Source organism: Xenopus laevis, chromosome 1L, assembly GCF_017654675.1.
Source record: "Xenopus laevis strain J_2021 chromosome 1L, Xenopus_laevis_v10.1, whole genome shotgun sequence".
Lineage (NCBI taxonomy): Eukaryota > Metazoa > Chordata > Amphibia > Anura > Pipidae > Xenopus > Xenopus laevis.
In genome coordinates this window covers 95,259,882-95,272,962 of record NC_054371.1, presented here as the reverse complement: position 1 = coordinate 95,272,962, position 13,081 = coordinate 95,259,882, and the positions used below count along the sequence as shown (strand labels likewise).

The following is a 13,081-nucleotide window of genomic DNA, read 5'->3' as shown; positions in this document are numbered from 1 at the left end:
TTGTCATGGGGGCTTCCATTTCTGCTCATTACACATTCATCCTGTGCTGCTCTAACAGCAGACACAGCATTACCTGTGTGCTTGGAGGCAGCCACTCTGTAATGAAAAGCCAAGTCGCACTACGACATGAGAATCTAGTTGTACACTCCCCCTCCCCTCTCCGCCCATGCGTGTGATGTTTGGAGGAGAGAGGTCACATGGTTTGCAGGGAAGCAATTACTTTCATTTTCCTACGTCCTGCCTGCTCTACAGCTGCACTATCAGCCCCTCCTCCCACAGACACTATCAAAGCTCCTGTCATTCTGTAAGTTTGTTCTCTGCTTTCCTTTGGAGGGGGGAGCTTTCTCTCCTTGCTGCCTTCCTAGTTTGTTTTACTGGTTACTAGATGTGGTAAAGGAGCTGTGAGTTCCCTCTGCTATCCACCTCATACAGACCTTGCTCCTTTCCTGCCTGCAATACTTCTTTTTACATTAACTACTTACTGCCTCCTTTTCATGAGCTATTTTAACCCTTCCTACACTTCTTCTTAAATTTTCCTGGTTTTCAAGTATGTCCTCCTTATTTTATCCTTTTTTCTATTCCCTGTCATCAGTCCTGGGAGTGTACTCCTGTGTTTCTGCCATTCATTTTTGTGTAAACAAATATAATAAACTATATATAATATTTTTTCCAGTGTCCAAAATGAATTGTGTGTGTATGTGTGTATATATATCTATATCTATATATATATTTTTTTAAACGTAAGTGGGGGCAGTGATCACAGGACTATCTTATTTCAGTCCTTCTGAAGTGGTGTCAGTGGGAGCTTATCTTGATACCTGCCTATTGTTCAATTGACAGGCTCAGCAGACAAGGCTCTATTTACATTACAGTAGCTTGTAGGAGGGAGGGGTAATAACATCACTCCAACTTGCAGTGCAGCAGTAAAGTGTGACTGAAGTTTATCAGAGCACAAGTCACATGACCTGAGGGCAGCTGGGAAATGTCAAAATGTCTAGCCCCATAGCAAATTTTAAAATTAGATATAAAAAAATCTATTTCTTGTTTTGAAAAACAGATTTCAATGCAGGTTTCTGCTGTAGTAGCACTATTAACTGATACATTTTGGAAAAAACATGTTTTTCCACGACAGTATCCCTTTAAGATGCAAATTGAAGAGCTGCTGAATAAAAAGCTAAATAACTCAAAAACCTTCAATAATAAAAAATTAAAACCAATTGCAAATTGTCTCAGAATATTTCTACATTGTATTAAAAGTTATGTCAAAGAAACCCTTTAATAGCAATTCCCTGCCTTTCCTCTAGATGGCCTAGCTTATTCAGCTCTGCTTAAGAATGAGCTGTTGGGAGCTGGTATTGAGAAAGTTCAAGATCCACAGACTGAAGATAGACGACTACAACCATCAACGCCAGAAAAAAAGAGCCTGTTTACGGTATTGTATAGCTAGCTTTGCAGTATATTATATTGATTATAATGTTGCTGGACTACCAATTACATTTTGTCAAAATGGATTCTTAAAGCAGCATCTCACATTTAGTGGTTTTCAGTTCATCCAGGCCAGTTAACTCTCCAGAATTCTGTATGGTTTAGTAAATGTATGGGACCTGTTATCCATAATGCTCGGGACCTGGGATTTTACTAGGGATGCACCAAATCCACTATTTTGGATTTGGCCAAATACCGAAAAAAATCATAATTTACATATGCAAATAAGTGGTGGGAAAGGGAAACATTTTTTACTTCCTCGTTTTGTGTTCCTTGATTCGGTTTGGCCGGACAGTCATGTAAATATTAAACCGAATATACTGGTTTTGCTTCCAATAAGGATTAATTATATCTTAGTTTGGATCAAATACAAGGTACTTTTTTTATTATTACAGAGCAAAAGGTAATCATTTTTGAAAATTTAGATTTGGATAAAATGGGAGACTGCCTTTCCGTAATTCGTAGCTTTCTGGGTTTCCAGATAACATATCCCAAACCTGTACTTTAATTTATGGTGTTTTTCTTTATACATTAAACATTTTTCTTTGTTTGTATAGTACTCTCTAAGTTCTAAGCGTGCAAGCCCAGATGATGGAAATGAAGTGTCTCCTTATTCTTTGTCACCTGTCAGTAATAAAAGGTGAATATTGTGTTTCAGCTTTCTTTTAAATTACTATATCTTTCTACTTTTTACACATTTCGTATCTCTCTCTTTTCACTGTATCAGCCAGAAGCTATTGCGGTCTCCACGAAAGCCTACAAGGAAGATTTCGAAGATCCCCTTTAAAGTTCTGGATGCACCTGAGTTACAAGATGACTTTTACCTCAACCTAGTGGATTGGTCATCCCTCAATGTTTTAAGTGTGGGCTTGGGAACTTGTGTGTACTTATGGAGTGCATGTACTAGCCAGGTGACTTTCTGGGCTGTTATCTTTGTTCTCATCCTTGCTATGTATGTGCAAGTACCTAGAACCATGTTCTAATATATTGTTTGTATCCAGGTGACTAGACTATGTGACCTCTCTGTGGAAGGGGATTCTGTAACTTCAGTTGGTTGGTCAGAGCGGGTAAGCTGAATTAAAGTCCAGTTTTGGTTTAGACACTGGTAATGTTGCTTTTGTTTACATGTATTGGCTTCCATACTTTGGAATGACGTGTAATAAGTTTTGGTGGATTCTAAGGGCCCATTGCCCTCTGGGAAAAGAAAATATCACGTTGTGGCATTGACTTGAATAGTACCCTTGGCTGGAGCTCTTTTGTTATTTGGGAGTGCCTGCCTGAGGTAAACTATTATAATTGCTTTGAGTTGCTTAACAAATCGGCACCCCAATTTCATTCCATCTCAAGTCAATGCCCTTTTGTTGATTCTGCCTTCAGTTGTACATTTCTTTGAGTCAAGAGTAGGGATGCACTGAATCCAGGATTCTGCCTTTTTCAGCAGGATTCGAATTCGGCCGAATCCTTCTGCCCGACCAAACTGAATCCTAAACTGCATATGCAAATTAGGGCAGGATGAAGTAAAAAATGTTTTCCCCTTCCCACCCCTAATTTGCATATGTAAATTAGGGTTCGGTATTCGGCCGAATATCTCACAAAGGATTTGGGGGTTCGGCCGAATCCAAAATAGTGGATTCGGTGCATCCCTAGTCAAGAGTGAGTTTGTCATTTCATCCATATATGTTTGTACAGTACACAGTGAAACAAAACAATGTTCCTCTAGAACCATGGTGCTACACACAACATAGATGTACCGGACAACAGACAAAAAGTGCAAGTGCAAAAATATGCAACTCCTGCAAGACAGGACAGCATAGTGCAGGGACAAGACAGTGCACACTCAGCAGATGTAATATGTTAAGTAAATAATGCTAAACGTCAGACATGATGGGTGTATCATTGTGATATGATAGTAATTTATCCACTTCTCATTTGCCAGTTTGCTGCCCAGTCCTATATATATTGAGAAAGGTCCCCATGTGGGACCAAACGTTGGATAAGATGTAAATGTATGTGAATAAACCAACACGTTTTTTCACCAAACTACACAGAGTGTATACACACACACACACACACACACACACACACACACACACCCCTTGATAAAGGCCCTAATGTGGGCCGAAACGTTGGAAAAATGCAACAAAAAATAAATTAACACGTTTATTCACGAAAAAGAAATTGGAGTGCGAATCCTTTGATTATCTTGTCTGAACAATATTGACCCACGCACCCTAAATTGTTTGGAATATCTGGTAAGAGTGCATACACTGGATGGACTTTGGCCAATTTGTATACAAAATATCAGTACATACACATCAGATTTATTACACAGACAAGATTAAAAACAAATAACAAAAAGCAATAATGTTGTTAAAACTATCCTGGTGCTTCACAAAACTGTTTATAAATGTTACCAGTTCAATCTACATTTTTTCTATTCACCTTAAACTTGCACTCAGGGAAACGATTAGTTAAATTGCTCCTGTGAAAATCGTTGAGACAAACACAACGGGCTCCTCTACTTTAGTTGAACTATAAAACTTTACTTATATTGGTATCTTAACTCTTGGTTCTATAATTAATCCCATTAGACTATAGCCAAGCCGTGACCGGCCTATCTATGAATGCACACTAACCCCAGGTGACCTCAAGTTCTGGTATACGACCTACCAAACATCGCACTGTTTTGCTGTGTTGTATGTTGTAATCACTGACTTAGCAGGAGACGGGAGACCGCTGTTGCTATGGATTCTCCTACCCCACAACCTCTCTTTTCCACCACTGACAACCCCCCCAAAAAAAAGTGTAACCCCTTAGAATTAGGAGTAAAGCTAAAATGGCACCAACATACATAACCCCTATTATGGGCCCTCTCGTGTATTCAGAATAGTACTCATCGGTGTAGTTACAAATTCACCATATGTATAATCAATAACAAGTGATTAATGTGTTCAATTAATAATACAATAGTGTATAAATGAGGAAAAATAAATAAAGTAAAACACCACATATACACCCTCCGTGTAGGTGTTGCATCCTATTTTCTGATCCAAAATTCATTCAACGAAACCCATCGATGTCATTAACAGTCCCAGTGTTCATCACAAATCCATGAATATCTTGTAAATTATATCCTTATAAACGGTGACTAGTGATGGCACACACACACACACACTTACTTTTTTCTTATTTTGGTTCTTTACATTACCACAATGAATTTTAAATGAAACAACTCAAATGCAGTTGAACTGCAGACTTTCAGCTTTAATTCAGTGGGTTGAACAAAATGATTGCATAAAAATGTAAGGAACTAAAGCCTTTTTTTAACACAATAACTTAATTTCAGGGGCTCAAAAGTAGTTGGACAATTGACTCAAAGGCTATTTCATGGGCAGGTGTGGGAAATTCATTTATGTCATTATCAATTAAGCAGATAAAAACCCTAGAGTTGATTTGAGGGGGGGGGGGGTAGTAGGTCAAAGGAGCTCTCCATGCAGGTGAAATAAGCCATCTTTAAAGGGATTCCGTTGTTGTTTTAAACTTTTCTTTTTTTTTTTGCATTTTTATAAAATACACACATCCATAAACACTTATTTGGCAAATTAATCCATAAATCCATGCATACGTTATTTTAGTTTTTATTTTGTCATGGGGGCTTCCATATCTGCTCTTTACACATTCCTCCAGTGCTGTACTAACAGCAGGCACAGCATTGCATGTGTGCTTGGAGGCAGCCACTCTTAAAAAGCCAAGTCGCACTGTGACTTGAGAATCTAGCTGTGCTCTCCCCCTCCCTGCACATTTGTGTGAAGTTAGGACGAGAGCGGTCATGTGGTTTGCAGGGAAGCAACTACTTTCACTTTCTGTCTGCTCTACAGTGTCCATTAGCAGCCCCTCCTCCCACAGACAACTATCAAAGTTCCTGCCTTCTGTAAGTTTGTTCTCTGCATTCCTTTGGAGGGGGAGCTTTCACTCTTTACTGCCTTCCTAGGTTTCTTTTACTCGTTACTAGATAAGGTAAAGGAGCTGCTAGTTCCCTCTGCCACAGACCATGCTCCTTTCCATGGCTGCAATATTAATATATTTTTTTTTTAACTACTCAATTTCTCCTTTCTCCTGATCTATTTTAACCCTTCCAAGACTTCCTCCTAAGTTTTCCCTGGTTCTCAAGTATGTCCTCTATCCTTATTCCCTGTCATGAGTCCTGGGAGTGTACTTAGTGTTTCTGCCATTAATTTTTTTTTTTTTACAAATTTTTATATATATTTGAGAGAATATATATAATATTTGAGATATATTTTGGATCCACCCACTGCATCCAAAGGTACTCAATAGAGAATATGATTTGTATGCCTTCATTTAAATGAAAAGATACTGTACGTGTATTTAGATATATTACTACATTCTAATAGGGGTGGATGTGAGACTATTATAACATGACATATCCTACATACTGATTTGTTGTATATATTCTGGTTGTTATAACATTTACTTGGACCAATTTGTTAAGTGATTTTTTTGAGATTGTTATTCATGTTCCTTTGGTCAGATATTACATTGAATTTGCATATTAACACATGACTAATACCTATGGCTTTAAATAGGATGTGTGTCATTGTATTCATGAATGCTTGAGAAAGAAGCGGGAGCTTCAAAACGTTGCATAAGTACTTGCTTGGTAAAAACCTTTTTTGTTGCATAAAGCAAGTTGTATGGACTTGTTTGTTCACTGTATATAATATCATTTTTTTATTTTGGAAATGCATGTGGGGGGAGTGATTATTTTATGCATACAGGATCACAGGACTATATTTTTACTATTATTATTATTTATTATATATGTAGGCAGGATTTCAATCCTTCTGAAGTGGAGTCAGTGAGAGCTGTTATCTTGATACCTGCCTATTGTTCAATAGACAGGTTTAGCAGACAAGGCACTATTTACATTACAACAGCTGGTAGGAGGGATGGGTAAAGACATCACTCCAACTTCCAGTGCAGCAGTAAAGTGTGACAGAGAACAAGTCACATGACCTGAGGGTACCTGAGAAATGTCAAAATGTCTAGCCCGACGGCAAATTTTAAAATTTTATATAAAAAAAATCCATTTGTTTTTTTTGAAAAACAGATTTCAATGCAGGATTCTGCTGTAGTAGCACTATTAACTGATGCATTTTGTAAACATGTTTTTCCACGACAGTATCCCTTTAAGCTGCAAAAACAGAAAAAAACCTGTCTGAGAAATTACTACAATATTAGGAGTGGAAAAATCTACAGTTTGGCACATCCTGAGAAAAATTGAAAGCACTGGTGAACTCAGCAATGCAAAAAGACCAGGACGTCCACAGAAGACAGTGGTGGATGATCGCAGAATCATTTCCATGCTGAAGAGAAACCCCTTCACAACAACCAAACAAGTGAACAACACTATCCAGGAGGTAGGCATATCGATATCCAAGTCTACCATAAAGAGAAGACTGCATGAAAGTAAATACAAAGGGTGCACTGCAAGGTGCAAGCCACTCATAAGCCTCAAGAATAGAAAGGCTAGATTGGGTTTTGCTAAAAAAAATCTAAAAAAGCCAGCACAGTTCTGGAAAAACATTTGTTGGACAGATGAAACTAAGATCAACCTCTACCAGAATGATGTCAAGAAAAAAATATGGAAAAGGTGTGGAATAGCTCATGATCCAGAGCATACCACATCATCTATAAAACATGGCGGAGGCTGTGTGATGGTTTGGGCGTGCATAGCTGCCGGTGGCACTTGGACACTAGTGCTTATCGATGATGTGACACAGGACAGAAGCAGCCAAATGAATTCTGAGGTGTTCAGAGACATACTGTCTGCTCAAATCCAGCTACAGTAAATCCAGTCAAATTGATTGGGAGGTGTTTTATAATGCAGTGGACAATGACCCAAAACATACAGCTAAAGCAACCCAGGAGTTTATTAAAGCAAAGAAGTGGAATATTCTTAAATGGCCAACAGTCACCTGATCTGAACCCAATTGAGCATGCATTTCATTTGTTGAAGACTAAACTTCGGACAGAAAGGCCCACAGACAAACAGCGACTGAAAAACGCCACAGTAAAGGCCTGGCAGAGCATTAAAAAGGAGGAAACCCAGAATCTGGTCCATGAGTTCAAGACTTCAGGCTTGAACTCATGCCAGCAAAGGGTTTTCAACCAAGTATTTGAAAAGAACATTCTATTTTCAGTTATTTGATTTGTCTAATTACTTTTAGGGGGGGTCAGTGGGGAGTTGTTGGCTGTGGGGTGGTTTACAGAACTGCTTATTTTAAATTGTTACAAAAGTATCTAAGTAGCTCTCTGCCAAAAGTAGTAAAGGAAGAAACATTGTATATTTTTCTGGCTCTTCAGTGTGGGAGATCAAAGAGAAATTTGGGACATTTCAGTAACAAACTCAGGACTGCAGGTTGAGCTGTCAAAATAGGTACTGTCCCCTGAAAAACTGGACAGTTGGAGGTATGGTATAGGATAGCTTAAGAATGTATTGTACGTTGACTTCATCTGTCATTTGAGAATAGCAGCGCTGCTGGAACTCTGTTGAAGGGCAGGAGTTACAGTATTGCTGTGGGTACAATTTAACTCATATGCTTGCAGTATGCTGATATTGCAATGTAGCTATGAGCACTGTTTCGGGGTACAGTTTCCTCTCTATGTCTTTTTGCCGGTATTGTTGCTGTGTGACAACTGCTGTTATAGTATGGCTATATTGCTGTTACGGAATAACTGTATTTAGGTGTAGTACAATGGGACATGGCTTTTCTTGCAGCATAATGTGATTACGGCATACTAATGTAACTGAACTTGTCTGCAATGTACTGCCATTGTAGTAGGGCTTTTAGCATGAAAGCTTAGAATAGTTGTATTTGCTTTCTTTTTGCCCACCCTAATGTACTGCCTTTTAACTCTCATGTAAGGGTAAACTAGGATTTAAATTCCCTCAGTCCCAAAGGCATCACTGGTTCCCTCTCTACATTATTGAATAGTTAGTGTACCAGGTCCGCACTGAGAATTAAAATAGGCCCTGGCATTTTAGGTAAACAGAGGCCCAATCAGCCCACACAGAGGCCCAAACAGCCCCTACCAGCCCACTAAATACTGACCTTCTATGGCACCTTATAGCAACCCCTCTGGCATTTGCCAGAACCCACAGATTGCCAGTCCGGGCCTGCAGTGTACCGTGGTGTACCCTGAGCTGTTTTAGCAAAGTTAGCGGACACCCTTGCTTGGGATGTACTGAAGTGTATGCACCCTTTGAAGCGAAGGGACTTGTCAGTAGAAATGTTTTGTGTGGGGGTGTACACTGCTGCAAATCGCTCAGTCAGGACATCTATAAGGGGACTCAATTTATGCAGCCTGTCATGGTAAGGATTATTAGAGGGTTCATTGCATTATTGTTGAAATGCAGAAACTGGGGCAGTAGCTGATACTGGTATCTAGACATAGTGGTAGAATAGACCAGGATAGCAATGTACTGTTATCTAAGTAGGAGTCCAGAGAGCTGTATCACACTCTGCAAAGAGAGATTGTAAAACTACTACAGCAAGGCAGAAAACTGGGGGGGGAAACTGAAGATAAGCCAGACAAAGAAAAAAGCTAATGATGACACACAACAAGGTTGTATTTATTTGCCGGAAGATAAGATAAAAAAACATGACAGACAAGGTTCAGGCTCTCCAAAACAGAATATATATTCCACAGCAAGGCAGATTCTAAAGGTGCTAGGCCTCCATTCAGCTGCCATAAGAGCAGTGCTATGGGCAAAAAACTTTCAGTTCTTCTTGAGTGAGAATTTGGGATTACAAAACCTCTGTTGAGTTTGAAGAATCTTGGCTGGTGGCTAGACAGAGAGGGTGCCCAGCAGTTTCTACCTCATCCAAAGTTAGTTACCATGGATGCAAGCTGCCAAGGTTGGGGGGCTCATATACAGAACATGTCATGCCAGGGGACCTGGAGCAGGTCTCTCCACATAAATTATTTGGAGATGGAGGCAGCTTGGAAGGCATTGTTGGCTTTCGGAGAAAGATTAGTGGATCAAAATGGGACAAGGAGTGCAGACCTAATCAAAAAAACAGCAAATCCATTAGGATTGTGCCAAAAACCTGTTGTTTATTGCAACAATGTGCAGAAGTGGCTCTTCAAACTTGGGGGTAGACTTTCTGAGCAGACAGGCACTCCTACCAGGGGAACAGTCCCTAAATCAAGAAGTTTTTCTTCATATATGTCAACGTTGGGGCCACCCAAGCATAGATCTGCAAAGCTTACCAAGGTTCTTTTGTCAGTCCACAGTTGCAGTGGATCGCACTTCAATCTGGCAGGTTTTATCCAATGGCATCATTTTGAAAACAGATCCAACGTTCCATCCTAAAGTGGCTTAAATTTTTCACAATAACTTTGAACTCTTATTTTCAACCTTCTTTGCAAAGCTTAAGAATGATAAGGAAGCTTTACATCTATTTATTTGCTTCTTTATTTGGAATAATGACCTTTTTGTATCTTACTTTGGACCAAGAAATCGGAAATCAGCTTCAAAATCATCTATTTCAAGGTGGTTAAAATGGATAGTATTGGCCTACAAAGCAGGAAAGCTCTCAACAAGGCCAGTGCTGACTTCCTGGGCTGAAAAAGCCGGTGTCCCAAATTTGCAGAAAACCGTTGCAAACTACTAGCATCGGTACACACGGGGAAGTGGCTATCTCAAAAGCGGTACTATCTGCAGCTATAGTTGACCCACCCTGATGTATTGCTACTGATATCTCTCTATGTAAGTGCTGCCTGAAGGGATGTGAGGGAAAGAATGAATTTTGACTTACTGAACATTCCGCGATGCGTTTTCAATAGTCGACCAAAGTTGCCTCAGTGAGTGAGGCAACTTCGGAGCGACTATAGAAAACGCATCGCCCCGTGTGCATTAGCGCAGGCGACTTTGCATTGTAGCCTATGGGGAAAAACGCAGAGGCAGTTCGGGGAGATAGTCGCGCAAAAGACGAGGCGATTAGTTGCCAGGCGACAAAATCTCCCCGAATCTCCTTGTGTGGCCTTACCCTTAAAGGAACAGTAATGACAAAAAAAGTGTTGTAAAGTAATAAAAATGTTATGGCGTTTTACCCTGCACTGGTAAAACTGATCTGTTAGCTTCAGAAACACTATTATATTTCAAATAAGCCGGTTGCTGAGTAGCAATGGCGGAAATTGAAAAAAGGCTATATGGCACAGGATAAATAGTGGATAATGGATAACATTATGTTCTACAGAGATTATCTGCTGTGTAATTTGAGCCTTTTTTTCCTTTGAATAGCTGCCCCCATAGCTTCACACCAGTTTATTTATATAAATAATAGCAGTGTTTCTGAAGCAAACACAGCAGTTTTACTAGTGCAGGGCAACACTGCATTATATTTTCATTACTTTAAAACAATTACATTGTTTGACTGTCACATCTCCAGTTCTTAAAGGAACAGTAACATCAAAAAATGTAAGTGTTTAAAATAATTGTAATATAGTATTAACTCCAGTTGGGATAATATGAATTCATTAGGGGGACCTTTGTATATTACACTACCACTCATTATTCCTCTATCATCTTCAAAATCTGCTTCATGTGGTATGCATGTGTATAGGCTGTGAAATTCCATGGTAATTAATATAAAATCCTTATTTCCTGGATCTATGCTGTTAAAATCCTTCAAAAATTAGTGATATCTTGCAAATAAAACACAATCTCTCAAACTAATGACTGCACAGATAATCCACAAATGTTGAACCCACAGACAATATTAAAGGGCCTTCCAGGTGCATGTGTTTAATAAACTTATTTGATTATTATAAAATCCTGATGTTATTGGTCTTTTTGTGAAATATATTTTATTTATAACTTTGTCTCTTGTGTACAGGGAAACCTGGTAGCTGTGGGGACACACAAAGGCTTTGTTCAGATTTGGGATGCATCAGCAGGGAAGAAACTGTCCACTCTGGAGGGACACACAGCCCGTGTGGGTAAGGCAAGCTCTGAATCTGTTCTCATAATAGTTTTTGAAATGCCAGTTATCTACATCTGATATATCTGATATGATGTTTGTGTATATATCTATATATTTTTATTAGTGCATGGTGCATCAATGCGTTTAGACTCACAGGGAGCCGTCGTCAGGATGTAAAAACAGGAAGTGAGACAAAACATTAAATCAACCACATATCCAATCAGCTTGTCAGTATTTAAAACACCACACATGAATTAAAAAGTATTCGCCTCTTGGCATATATTAAATGTTAAAAATCTATTAAGACCCAAATATCGAAAAGTGACCATAAAAGCCATTATATTATGAAGCTGTACATAGGCCATATCCTATATAGAATATAAAAAATGTGTGTATCTTATTCAAGTGTTTATAACTGTCAGTGCAACCTTTCAGTAAACATTTTGGTGTATCAAATGTGACATCTAAAAGCAGTTAAAAACAATATGACTAGAAAACAATGTATCCAGGAGGTAACAATTCAAAATAAACATCACTGTAGCAACTTAAAGGGAATCTGTCGTCATTTTAAACTTTTTTTTTTTTTTTTTTTGCATTTTTATAAAAGACACACATCCATAAACACTGTCTGGCAAATAAAATGTTAATCCACAAATCCATGCATAAATTATTTTAGTTTGTATTTTGTCATGGGGGCTTCCATTTCTGCTCATTACACATTCATCCTGTGCTGCTCTAACAGCAGGCACAGCATTACTTGTGTGCTTAGAGGCAGCCACTCTGTAATGAAAAGCCAAGTCGCACTACAACATGAGAATCTAGCTGTACACTCCCCCTCCCCTCTCTGCCCATGCATGTGATGTTTGGAGGAGAGCGGTCACATGGTTTGCAGGGAAGCAATTACTTTCACTTTCCTATGTTCTGCTCTACAGCTGCGCTAGCAGCCCCTCCTCCCACAGACACTATCAAAGCTCCTGCCATTCTGTAAGTTTGATCTCTGCATTCCTTTGGAGGGGGGAACTTTCTCTCCTTGTTGCCTTCCTAGTTTGTTTTACTGGTTACTAGAAGTGGTAAATGAGCTGTGAGTTCCCTCTGCTATCCACCTCACACAGACCTTGCTCCTTTCCTGCCTGCAATACTTCTTTTTACATTAACTACTTACTGCCTCCTTTCTCCTGAGCTATTTTAACCCTTCCTAGACTTCTACGTTTTCCTGGTTTTCAAGTATGTCCTCCTTATTTTATCCTTTTTTTCTATTCCCTGTCATCAGTCCTGGGAGTGTACTCCTGTGTTTCTGCCATTCATTTTTGTGTAAACAAATATAATATGCTATCTATATAAAATATTTTTTTCCAGTGCCCAAAATGAATTGTGTGTGTATATATATTTATTTATTTTTGAAACGTAAGTGGGGGCAGTTATCACAGGACTATATTATTATTTATATGTTTGTATGCAGGATTTCAGTCCTTCTGAAGTGGTGTCAGTGAGAGCTTATCTTGATACCTGCCTATTGTTCAATTGACAGGCACAGCAGACAAGGCTCTATTTACATTACAGCAGCTTGTAGGAGGGAGGGGTAATGA

General features: G+C 39.0%; 1 protein-coding gene across 4 annotated transcripts in view; it reads left to right on the top strand.

Annotated features, from left to right (window-relative positions):
* fzr1.L (fizzy/cell division cycle 20 related 1 L homeolog) overlaps positions 1 to 13,081 on the top strand; it is a 132,290-nt gene that overhangs the window by 77,063 nt on the left and 42,146 nt on the right. For all 4 annotated transcript variants that reach the window (XM_041564116.1, XM_041564138.1, XM_041564174.1 and 1 more), the window contains 5 exon segments: positions 1,305 to 1,432; positions 2,043 to 2,125; positions 2,213 to 2,396; positions 2,487 to 2,552; positions 11,409 to 11,511. In XM_041564116.1, coding sequence (XP_041420050.1) covers positions 1,305 to 1,432; positions 2,043 to 2,125; positions 2,213 to 2,396; positions 2,487 to 2,552; positions 11,409 to 11,511 — 564 coding nt within the window.